The sequence below is a fragment of the Cyprinodon tularosa genome, unplaced genomic scaffold (assembly GCF_016077235.1).
Source record: "Cyprinodon tularosa strain WSP-4 unplaced genomic scaffold, ASM1607723v1 ctg965, whole genome shotgun sequence".
In the NCBI taxonomy this organism is placed as follows: Eukaryota; Metazoa; Chordata; class Actinopteri; order Cyprinodontiformes; family Cyprinodontidae; genus Cyprinodon; species Cyprinodon tularosa.
In genome coordinates this window covers 22774-35532 of record NW_024039746.1, presented here as the reverse complement: position 1 = coordinate 35532, position 12759 = coordinate 22774, and the positions used below count along the sequence as shown (strand labels likewise).

At 38.4% G+C, this 12759-nt stretch overlaps 1 protein-coding gene across 1 annotated transcript; it reads left to right on the top strand.

Annotated features, from left to right (window-relative positions):
* The first annotated feature begins 775 nt into the window (after positions 1–775).
* Positions 776–11611, top strand: dram1 (DNA-damage regulated autophagy modulator 1). The gene is made up of 7 exons (XM_038275522.1): positions 776–1128; positions 3582–3649; positions 3839–3981; positions 4068–4245; positions 4357–4415; positions 10192–10284; positions 10379–11611. Exons 1-7 carry the CDS (start codon positions 998–1000, stop codon positions 10415–10417), a joined length of 711 nt encoding a protein of 236 aa, XP_038131450.1. The 5' UTR covers positions 776–997; the 3' UTR covers positions 10418–11611.
* Positions 11612–12759: the final 1148 nt, after the last annotated feature.

The following is a 12759-nucleotide window of genomic DNA, read 5'->3' as shown; positions in this document are numbered from 1 at the left end:
TAGATTAGCTAGAATGAATAGAAGGGGTAGAGCGTAGCTGTCTGTGGCCCGGGCTGCCTGTCACAACTCTAGTCCGTTGCGCTGATGACGTCATACACGCTCCGCTTTGTTTAAAAAAATATAAATATAAAAGTTATAACCGCGAATGTCTGGGGGACAGTGATTCGCTTTCATGTTATGAATGCTGGCGTACCATCAATGATAAATTATGAACAGTTTAGTTTGTGCTTTCAAGTCGATTGCCCATAGGAAGACGTTACTTGGATATAACCTAACAGAACATGATGTGATAATGTAAAATCAAGGGCCCAATGTAAAAAAAAAAACTGCCGTTCCCCTTTATCCCTTACCATTTTTCCCCTCTTGTGCCTTCAAGTCGTTGCCCATAGGAAGACGTTACTAACAAAACCGAATATCTTCAGAACAGTTCCAAATGACACAAAACTCACATGGGTGAGTAGAACATGTGTTATAATGTAAAATCAAGGGCTCAATGTAAAAAACACAAAAAAAAAAAAAACAGTGTTCCCCTCTAACCGCAGTGTTTCTGTTGTCAAGTAGTTGTTAATATATGAAATATTTAAATATTTAATAAGTTTGAACAGTCTCCTTCAGAGTATTACTGCGGCCACTGTCTGTATTAGAGGGGAAAAATGGTAGCGGTGGCCCCCCCTGGCCCCCCATCTAGCTCCGCCCCTGGTTTCCCCCTTAAAGTGGATATTATGAATTTAGAATAAGAGGCCCCTGCAGCAGTATAAGGAAATCAAGCAGAAAGGAGCTGGGTGAGAGAGAACAGTAACAGTAGGCGGGCCCCCAGGGAGCCGCTTTGGGGAAGAGGTTACTGTACACCACTGACAGGCTGCAGGTTAATTCTTGTTAACTCTGCCCACCATGTGACTGTAGATAAGTGATACCAGAGAAGCTCTCAGACATTATTCCTCTATGAATGTTTTCTATCATTGAAAGAGGCTGAAGGTTTGGCAGAAAACTGCTGGAGATGTTTTGGTTCGAGCAGGGGCTCTGCTTCCTGCCCGTGTTTCTGGTCGTCTGGTCCTCCTGCACCTTCATCGTCCCTTACATTATTGCGCTCTTTAGAGGCGATGTGGACATCATCTTCCCCTATATAAGGTGAGTTGATTTCATCACATTTAAGAGAACAAAACTTTAAACTTTTTTTTTCCTCCATACTGTGATTTTGAGTCAAGCGCTTTAGTTTCGTTTTCCTGCGCTGCACGTAGACCCAATTTCATTCCTAACCGATTCTTGTCTATGACTTTACTTTAAAGTTAAAATCCTAGTTAGAAGGAAAATAAACTTTAAAAAAAAAAGTATTATGGACTAAAATGTATAAACTGAAAGCTTTTAAGGACAATAAACAATTAGAATAAGAAATCCTTCTATTGTCCCACAATGGGGAAAGTAAATATAGTCACTTAATTATTATTTTAGACTTTTAGAATATTTATATTCTCTCCTAATTTTTCCTATAAGCAGATTTAACTGTATTTAAACCTTACAAATTGTTCAAACTATTTAACAAATCCAGTAATGAAGGAAATCTTCAGCATTTCAATGGGAAGGAAATTATGTAAAAATCTGACAAAAAGCATGGATGCTTAGAAATGTTTATATTGATGCACTAAAGGAAACTCCACTACAATTCATCGCTTTAGGTGGCTGTGTTTGATTTTATATCAGCATGTAAAGTGTTCTGCGAAGGCCTTTTTAAGCTTTTCTTAATAAACACTATTGATTAAGTATGTATGAACAGCATCGCCATGGTGGTGGAAGCATGATGCTGTGGAGATGCTGTTCTACACCATATGAAGGGTTTATTTTACAGACTAAAAAATTACCCGGAGCATAAATCCATAATTTAATTAATTTAAAAAAATTAAAGAAAATTCTTATAGAATGGTCTAGTCAAAGTCCTATTATCTATCCAATTAAGTGTTTTCAGATGCACTCCAGTTGAGTTTTACTGCTAGTTGCTTTTGTTTAAGAGTTAATAGACATGAATGGAAAGAAAGAGGAGGGGGTTATATACACTATATTGCCAAAAGTATTTGCTCACCCATCCAAATTATTGGAATCAGGTGTTCCAATCACTTCCATGGCCACAGGTGTATAAATTCAAGCACCTAGGCATGCAGACTGTTTTTACAAACATTTGTGAAAGAATGGGTCGCTCTCAGGAGCTCAGTGAATTCCAGCGTGGAACTGTGATAGGATGCCACCTGTGCAACAAATCCAGTCGTGAAATTTCCTCGCTCCTAAATATTCCACAGTCAACTGTCAGCTGTATTATAAGAAAATGGAAGTGTTTGGGAACGACAGCAACTCAGCCACGAAGTGGTAGGCCACGTAAACTGACGGAGCGGGGTCAGCGGATGCTGACGCGCATAGTGCGAAGAGGTCGCCAACTTTCTGCAGAGTCAATCACTACAGACCTCCAAACTTCATGTGGCCTTCAGATTAGCTCAAGAACAGTGCGCAGAGAGCTTCATGGAATGGGTTTCCATGGTCGAGCAGCTGCATCCAAGCCATACATCACCAAGTGCAATGCAAAGCGTCGGATGCGGTGGTGTAAAGCACGCCGCCACTGGACTCTAGAGCAGTGGAGACGCGTTCTCTGGAGTGACGAATCGCGCTTCTCCATCTGGCAATCTGATGGACGGGTCTGGGTTTGGCGGTTGCCAGGAGAACGGTACTTGTCTGACTGCATTGTGCCAAGTGTAAAGTTTGGTGGAGGGGGGATTATGGTGTGGGGTTGTTTTTCAGGAGCTGGGCTTGGCCCCTTAGTTCCAGTGAAAGGAACTCTGAATGCTTCAGCATACCAAGACATTTTGGACAATTCCATGCTCCCAACTTTGTGGGAACAGTTTGGAGCTGGCCCCTTCCTCTTCCAACATGACTGTGCACCAGTGCACAAAGCAAGGTCCATAAAGACATGGATGACAGAGTCTGGTGTGGATGAACTTGACTGGCCTGCACAGAGTCCTGACCTCAACCCGATAGAACACCTTTGGGATGAATTAGAGCGGAGACTGAGAGCCAGGCCTTCTCGTCCAACATCAGTGTGCGACCCCACAAATGCGCTTCTGGAAGAATGGTCAAAAATTCCCATAAACACACTCCTAAACCTTGTGGACAGCCTTCCCAGAAGAGTTGAAGCTGTTCTAGCTGCAAAGGGTGGACCGACGTCATATTGAACCCTATGGATTAGGAACGGGATGTCACTTAAGCTCATATGTGAGTCAAGGCAGGTGAGCAAATACTTTTGGCAATATAGTGTATTATATTAAGGTCAAAAATCAAAGCCAGGGTTGTTGCTTTGTTGAGTGTGGTCTCTGTATATGGAGCACACAGCGCCCCCTAGAGATCCTTTCTTTTCTTTTGGCTAAACTTTATCTATTTGCAAAGAATGGACAGAAATGTTTTAAATGTGCAAAGCTGGCAAATCTTAAAAAAAAGACCTGCAGGGTGTATGAATACAAATAGGGCATGTCGATTTTGTGCTGGTTATTTAAATTAAATCAGTTTTAAGTATTCTTGCAAAACATTATTTATTTTTTTCTCAGTGACACGGGGGCAAATCCACCCGAAAGCTGCATTTTTGGCCTGATGACCTTCATTTCTGCATGTGCAGGTATTTTCCTTTTTGAATTACATAACATCTGCTTTGATTACGTAACTCTGGGTTCTTACAAGCGAGCAAACAAGCTTTCCAACGATATTACGCACGTTTCCCAATTTCGTTAAGATACATAGAGTAAGCCTCATGTGTAAAATTGTTTTTTTATGACTTTGTGGTAAACTAACTGTGACCTTTGCACAGGAATTGCCACCATATATGCCAGATATAAGTATATGGAGAAGCTGAATGAGCGGAATAGCCTTGTGAAACCATGCCTTAATAAAACAACACTCTGTTTGGGGATTATTGCCTGCTTCGGGATGTGCATAGTTGCTTCTTTTCAGGTAATTCACCTCCTTTTATATGTTTATATATCACTGAATACTCCAATGTAATGTTAAATTATGGTTTTCATTCTTTTTCCCTGCAGGAAACATCAGTCACATCAGTCCACGATGTAGGAGCGCTGTTATTTTTCATTTCTGGAGTTGTTTACATTATGCTGCAATCTGTAATATCATTCCAAGCATGTCCGTACGGGTCGTCCATCTGTATGAGTCGAGTCCGTTTGCTGATCTCACTCATCGCTGCACTTGCATTTTTTCCCAGTATCCTTTTACAAAGAACATATGCTTCTTATTTGCATGACCTGCATTTGTGTTATTATTAGCTGAGACTCGACTCTGAAAAGTGGAAATTTCCTTTAACCAGCAACTAAGCTTTGATCTGTGCAGTTATTGTTAAAAAAACAACCCTCCACTGGCACACATCTGATAAGGTAAGCAGAGAGATTTTTACATCATAAACATTCAGTCGCTGCTAGAATGAAAGGAAGATCTCTCCCATAAGCACTTAATGCCGCCTCATGTGAGAAACGTGGTTTGGAAGTGCTAAGAGGAATTGAAATCTTTAGCCTAAGTAAAGGATTCTGTACATTTACCGTAAAAAATGGTGCCAACTGGGGCTGCAACACATTGGAAAAACAAACACCTGGAATATTATGACATGGATATCAATTGTGATTAACTCCTTTTGTTCTCTCATTTGCGTCTTTCTCTTCATCATGTTGTCCTCTCTAATCTCACTAAAACTAGAGCATGTATGGGCAACAAGGGCGGTCCACTTCTGCCCGAATTCCTAAATAGATTATAGGAAATTACCCCAAATGTTGCACCAAATCAGTCTTTTGCAATTGCCACATTGCGCATATTTATACTGCTGTGTTATTTACGAAATAATATTTTGTGCAACTCTACTAACGTTTTTGTGTTGAACATGCATCTATTTTAAGGTAAAAAAAAATGCTACTTGGCTTTTTAAAATACATATTAAATTACAACTAAGGAAAAATGCATCTAATTCTCACAGACCAGCAATGTTTGTGAACATTTTATTAGAAAATAGTGTGTTTTTCTGGTTTCATTAGATTCTGCTAGATTCTTGAGTCAATTTGAAGCACACATATGGTTGTATTCTAAGCCAACACCTCAAAAATGCTTCCTCCTTTCATGAAACCGTGGAAAATCGGCCAGTGTATCAGGAGGGGAAGCATGAACCACAGACATGCCAGGTTCAGCCACAATTTACGAGAATCTGCAGGTGTCACATTCATTTGGTGAAAGATTTTTAGAAATACCGTTCGAACGTCCTTCCCTTGAGACATTTAGAAAGGAGATGGTTCTCTGTCCCTGAGAGGACATGTTGTCTTGAAAAATATTTCTATCGACTCCAAAACGGTCTGACTAAAACAAAAGTATTCAAATGTTCTGAAGGTTGATTTCAGAGACTAGGATTAAGTGTCTAATCTTTGGCGCAGCATCCTATAGCGAAAGGATTCCTACCTTAAAACATCTTGAAGAATCAACTAAATACAAAAAATGTAGAGAACCATAAATCATCACAAATAATAAGAACAGAAAATTGAAGCTTGTAAGACCAAGAACCCTTTCCTAAGATTGATGTATGGAGGTGGCTGCATCATTATGAGGGAATGCTTCTATCTACAAAAACAATGTCATATTAAGGAAATAACTAAATGTGAAAGCATTGAATCAACATCAGCAAGACTTTGCTTTGTGTATTGCTTGATTAGTTGTCTTACAATATAAGGGTCTGGTCAGGTGTTATAACTATAACATACCAAATTTATTTATAAAGCACTTTAAACACCCAAACAGGACCAAAGTGCTGCACACAATCATAAAATACAAATAATCAATGATGAAGACAATAAATAAAGTGGTGTATAAAAGTAGTAATAAAATAAAAAGCGATAATAAAATAATAAAAAATCACAGTAAGACAAAGTCAGCATCTCAGATTGTCTTAAAAGACACAGAAAAGAAATGGGTCTTATGAAGAGATTTAAAATCAGAAAGTGAAATGGCCTCCTTAACGGGCGAGGGAAGGTCGTTCCACAGCTTATGGGCGAGAGGGTGTGTAGTGATGAAGCAGCTGAGACAGGAAGGGTGGGGCAAGACCATTAACCCTTTGCAGTACTTTAAAAATTAAAATATCAAGCCAAGAGTGTTATTGGAGGACAGGAAAAGACCTTATTACTTTGTAACAGTCAAAAAATATGTATATTTTAATTATGGCAAAAATTAAGGGTAATGTTATAACTAGAAACGCCAACTTGCCCTAATATATTTAGCAAAAAACACAAGTGCCTCTATAACAAATTAATGGAAAACATTTACAGAGTGAAAAATACTTTTTTTGTTACATCATAACCTTAGAGTATTAATGCTGATACAAGCACTTACATTTTTTACTTTTGTTGCTTAGCTTCTTAACTTTTTTTTTTTTTCCGTCAGTTAATTTACAGTAAGAAGTACAGTACGTCTCACCTTAACCCTATAATGTCAAATGTATCGTATTTGATACATACGGTTTCTAAAATGTTTTGCATCTGACACCTTTTGTATAATTTAATGGTAAAAACTTTGCTCAAAATCCTATTGTACACAATCAGATATACCTGAAAACAGCCAGTAGAAGACTACACAAAAAATAATCTTGACTTATCGCATAGTAATAAATTATTAATATCAAAAATGTATTTCTGTTTTTTCTTTTTATATATTTTGTTAAAAGGGCAAATAAGGAATTCAAACCAAAAAAAAGTAATTTTCTGTTTCGTTTTATTATTGGATCAGGCTTTAAAGGGTTAATGGTCAAATGCAAAAATAAGATATACGGCCACGTAGCAGTAGCTTTGCTGAATGGCTGGATATAAATCATGTGCTTCTAGACTTTACTCAGTGATGGGGGGGACTAAGGGGTATACAAGTGGTCAAAAACCTGCCCTGTGTTTAAAGGGTTAAGAGCTTTAAAAGCAAATAAAAGGGTTTTAAATCAATCCTAAAATATGCAGGCAGCCAATGTAATGAGGCTAAAATATAGCCTCGTGAGACCATCCTGATCTCGCGAGCTTTCAAGGTTTCATTCGCAAATCAGTCTGGAGACTCTCCGTTAAAGAAAATTTGGAGCCGTTCACCAAACGAACGTCCAATCAGCGTTGGCTTTGAGGCGGGTTGAGGTGTGACGCAATGAGAAGCGCGACAGTTCAGTTTAAAGAACATGGCGGCTTCAGCTGATGAAACTAGCGTTAGCGTGGCTATCGAGCAAGTTTTATCGGAATTACACTGTATTTCTTCACTGGTAGAAGAGAAAACACTGCTCTGGAGGCTTTTCTCAGAGGAAAAGATGTTTTTGCTCTTCTCCCGACTGGTTTCGGCAAGAGTTTGATCTATCAATTGGCTCCTCTTCGTCGTCGCTCTGTTAGTACGTCATATGCTTCGTTGATCTGATTGGTTTATTTGGCCCATCTATCACCAACATAGGCCAATCAGCTAACCAGTATTTTCGCACCTTCCTAAAATTACTTCAACGGGAGGTTTCCAGATGGATATGCGGAGCAAATCCATCTGGCGGAGTCAGGTTAGCTAAAATAGGGGAAATTATTAAATTTGCTTTTCCCCGTTTAAAGATGTGCAGCAGCATTCTGTGCACTCTGAAGCTGGGCGAAGAAAGCATGAATCACCGATACCCTAGTAAAGTGCATTACATTGAACCAGCCAAGTGGTTACAAAGGCATAGGCCATTGTTTTAAAATGCTGATGTGAAAGGATAGGTCTAACCTTTGCAAGCTGCCTTCAAGTGAAATAAGCTGGATTTTACAACACCTCTAATAAGAGATTCAAACTTTAGGCCAGAATCTGTTTTAAACCGCTAAATTTGTAATAACAGGCCTGACACCCTGGGCCAAAGATCTGTTATCCCTCAGGGAGTCTTCACTGGAACTACAAAAAAATTACCACCTCTGTTTTTTCTTCATTGAGTTTTAAGAAATTTAGGGACATCCAGGATTTCAAGTCTTCCAAGCTTAAAAGCAGAGTAACCTCACTTGTCTTCGGCCTCTGCTTTTATGTTTGGAAAGATAACTTAATTTATAGATTAATAATAAGTGTAGTGTAACCTGGCTCCGCATATCCATCTAGAAACCTTCCGTTTAAGTAATTTTGGGAAGGGGCCTAAATACTGGTTGGCTGATTGGCCTATGTTGGTGATAGACGGGCCAAATAAACCAACCAGATCAACGAAGCATATGATGTACTAACGGAGCGACGACGAAAACACAACCACAAGCCAGGCTACTCTTGCCGAAACCAGTCGGGAGAAGAGCAGAAACATCTTTTCCTCTGAGAAAAGCCTCCAGAGCAGTGTTTTGCTCTTCTTTCAGTGAAGAAATACTCTGTAATTCCGATAAAACTTGCTCGATAGCCACGCTAACGCTAGTTTCATCGGCTGAAGCCTCCATGTTCTTTAGACTGAACTGTCGCTCTTCTCGTTGCGTCACACCTCAACCCGCCTCAAAGCCAACGCTGATTGGACATTCGTTTGGTGAACGGCTCCAGACTGATTAGTGAGTGAAATCTTGAAAGCTTGCACGATCAGGATGGTCTCACGAGGCTAAGTGTAGTGGCGATTGTTTGTCAAACCAAACATCCAATAAAGTTCCAATAAGCCACTATTTAGGCGCTGGGGTCACGTTTTCTTGACGCAGGCAAAAGAAGTTGAAGTCCAAACTTGTAGATGTTCAGTTGATTTATTTCCTATATTTTTGCAACATTACAGAGTTCAAACATTCCTTGCTCTGTCACCTCTCTTGCGCTGGTAAAAACCCATAGGCCCCTAACCCAAATGGCTGCTGGTCCTTACCAGGCTCCTACAATTATAGAAAGTGGACCGCCCACATTTCTTCCTGTTTTACATAAAATAAAGAAAGAAAAAATTATAAAACAACAAAAATCGATCTATTTTACTTTCAAAATCTCGTGAAATTTCATCATTCTGTTAAAAACTCTCATGATATTTTGCAAATTCTTGTGAGATTTTGTTAGTAAAATAGATCGATACCGCGTCAATATATCAACATATAAAAATATGGCAACATTTCGTGGGATTTCGTAGCATAACGATGACATATAGCAATATTTCATTAGTAAAAGAGATTGATATGGTGTTTTTAAATGGCAATATATCAGCATATGAAGATATTGTGATATTTTAATGTATCAATATTTTTCCCTCGTCTTTAGAAGTTTCTAAGTCTGTAAAAAAGAAGTTTTTGAGGAAGAAGTAGTATTTTTTTTTTTTAGACTTTAGAAACTCAGAAGCTGATCAAATATCAGGTTAAATATCGGTGGGGTGGCCGATGTCCGATATTCAGTTTTAAGGCTGATACAGGCCGATACCGATAGGGGGCCGATTATATTGTGCATCCCTACAATTCACCTATAAATAAAGTCTATAAATTATACAAAAAATATATAAGTTTAGGAATTAACACAATTCAAATGGATAAATAGCTCCAACAATAAGAGCAGGGTACCAATGACCTCTTGTAAAAAGAGATAATAATAATAATAATCAGGATATTGAAATGTCTAATTAGATGTTATTTTTATATTCAAGTGAGTCTGTTAAGTTATCTGAAAGTTATCCACTTCCAATCTTTCGGGCGTCATTTTTTTTGTTAAAAACATCTACCCAAATCCGTAGTTTCAATATTTCTGTTTGTCACTCAGTGGGATGAAAACTTCTTCCTGTCAGCTCTGTTGCTGCTATTTGTGGCAGGAAGTCGTGTTTCTTTTGACTGTGAAGTGTAAACAGCCTGGCTTGGGCCCAGAAAGCCTGCAGATAGATTCAGCTGTTCAACTTGATGAACATGTTTGACTCGACTTAAAGACCGTTCTGGAAAATGTATTTATTAAAACCAGCTGGAATGTTTTTTGTTTCTTTTTGTTTTGTTTGACAGCCTGATCGTTTATGTTAACTGTGCGGTTTAACGTTCTGATTCTGCTTCCAAAACATGGAGTTAATACCTTATGTTGCAATATGTAATGGATGCTAATGGGTCCAGAACAGTTTATGGTTTTTATACACAAACAAGAAATGTTTGTTTAAAATATGGATCAGTATGTCATTAATTCACCAAATCCAGATACTTCTGTGTTTATTTACTTTGTTTATCTGCTTCTATTGTTCAGGACTATCCCTACCACTTAACCAGTGCCATATGTGAATGGATCGTCGCCTTCAGCTTCATCTGCTTCTTCCTCACATATATTGAGGATTTCAAAGTGAGTATAACATCCCATCAATAAGGGGTGTTTCTTCACCTTTTTTAACTGTTTATTATTTTTTCTAAAAACATGTTTTCTTTGTTTCCTGCAGATGTTTAAGTTGCAAGTGAGGACAGAATATGAGGACTAGATGATCACTATCACTGGGATGAATTTCAATATTTTGTGTAATTCTGCTTTTATTGCACTCGATGGCTTTTTATACTCAAATTGTTTCACAAATTATTTTTTTATACCTTAAATTATGGATGCATTAGCTGTATGATCGTTTTTTAAATCTTTTTATACAAACATTTTAAATACGTTCGAAAAATTTTTTTTCCCATTGTTTAAGCATCACTTTGCACGTTGACTGTTGCCATACCATTGTGACACATCCTGTGAGACCTTTGACCACTAAAGAGAAGTTCATCACACAAAACACATGACAGTGCATGAGGGAGGAGAAAATACAGCTAAAAACGATACTAACCACTTTTTGCAAATACGTTTTTTTACACATTAGCCTTCTTCACACTTGGAGGATAGTGTCAAAGATATGTGTAAAAGGCTTGGAGTAATGTTAACTTTTGTTGCAGTAGCACATTTGCACCCTGAAAGGGTTGCTTCATCTGCATTTCAATTTACTGGCTGTATGTGGGCAAGTTCAGGCAAGTATTAACTTACTGTTTTTCCTATTGGAAACTTTGTTTTGTTGTCTTTTCCATTTTGAGAAGCAGGTAATTGAAAGGGTTTTTTTGTGTCACGTTAAATGCATACCCCAAGAAAACAGGAAGTCATGGGGCACTAAGCCTACGTTCACACAGCAGCCGGAAGTGACCCGAATCCGATTTTTTTGCCCATATGCGACCTGTATCTGATCTTTTCGTGGCAGTCTGAACAGCAACGATCTGATTTTTTCCAATGTGACCCAGGCCACTTGGCTATGTGGTCCTGAATCCGAAACGTATCTGATCTTTTAAAATGCCACCTGTGACTGAACGACCAGGTCGCATTCATCCGACCTGAAAATCGTTAATAATCAACAAAGGTCACTATTCTGCGCCTTGTTACACAGAAGCGGGAAGACAAACAACAAATATGGTGGACGATAATGCAGAGTGCAGTATTTATTTTTAACCATCTGGAAAAGATTGAATTTTTAAGTTTGGGAAAGATCGCTAGATGAGTTCCAGATGTGCTCTGTGTTTGATGCCGTAAACACAGAGCATCCCATACAAATCGCATATATGTGGAAATGTGAACAGCAATTCACAAAAAAATCAGAATTGAGCATTAAGGCCTGCAGTGTGAATGTAGCCTTAGTTAGAGGCGATGTTCTAATCCCGGTTAGAAGGACAGGTACGCTGCATCCTTTGTAGCTTACACTATCCCATGATTCATTGCGAGTCCATACAATCCGGCTGCTCCGTGCTCAGAGGAAAAAAAGAAATGGTGACAAAAAGTGGTGAATATTCTAAAGGCAGCTCTATATAATACAAGTATGAATGAATAATTTTGTCTTAAATAAATGAGAATTGTTTTGTTCAAATGATTATTGAGTCAGATATGTGGCGGGTAATGTTCTGTTAATTGAAAGGTTTTATCTGTCCCTGTGCAAATGGGTTTGCCTGACAATGAAGCACAGATTCCAGTATCTCTGCAGTGTAGGGGCTATGAATCTGATATCTGCGATGACAGAACTGCTGCTGAAGCTCCTCAGAAATGAAATTGGCACACAGACCAGTAGTAAGAAGTTTGACATCCATTCTTTGCCTGCTTTGTGAGTCAACTGTCACTGTTGCTAAGCAACAGAGCGTCGCTGTGTTAGGGGCGGTAACAGTCAGATAAGGCTGTTTGAATCTATAGCCAAACTCTTCTGGCCTCCTTTTTTCCCATGGCCTTTGAAGGACCCAGTCCAGTTAAGCTGGTTCCGAACTCAGCCAAAGTGTGTAGATACATTTATGTTTACGTTTTTAATGTATACTTCTCAGTAGTGCCAAAGATTTCGGAGGGTTTCTGTGAACAAAACCCAGACATGTAGATGGACTGTGTGTAAAAAGACATATTACGCCGTTTTCCTCCCTATCTGACATTAGATCAGACGAAAAGTTTACTGTTTTAGGTCAGTTAAGACAAAAAAAAATAGTTTGTACTTGCTGAACGGCAGAATACTGCGGGACAGATTTTTGATCAATTCCTGAAATTCAGAAGTTTACATATGCCTCTATGCCTTACTATTGCTTTAAACAGTAAAGCCCAATCAGCTTTTAATCAGGGTTTATTTACAAAATTTAAATTATTTGTTTACCTGTTTTCTAGCTTATAGTTATAGCATGCAGAATTATTACATATGCTTAATTGAGAATTTTGTAATATATATATATATATATATATATATATATATATTATTTAGAGAAGGTTACATTACCCAATCCAAGCAAGCTATTACACTTCAAATAAAACAAAATAACCTAAAGTCAATATTGTTTG

Bases quoted from the DNA above. Each gene is read 5' to 3' on its own strand.
- dram1 (XM_038275522.1), top strand. From the start codon at position 998: ATGTTTTGGTTCGAGCAGGGGCTCTGCTTCCTGCCCGTGTTTCTGGTC. The intron at 1,129-3,581 runs GTGAGTTGATTT...TTTTTTTCTCAG, and splicing joins ATCATCTTCCCCTATATAAG to TGACACGGGGGCAAATCCAC. The intron at 10,285-10,378 runs GTGAGTATAACA...TGTTTCCTGCAG, and splicing joins CATATATTGAGGATTTCAAA to ATGTTTAAGTTGCAAGTGAG.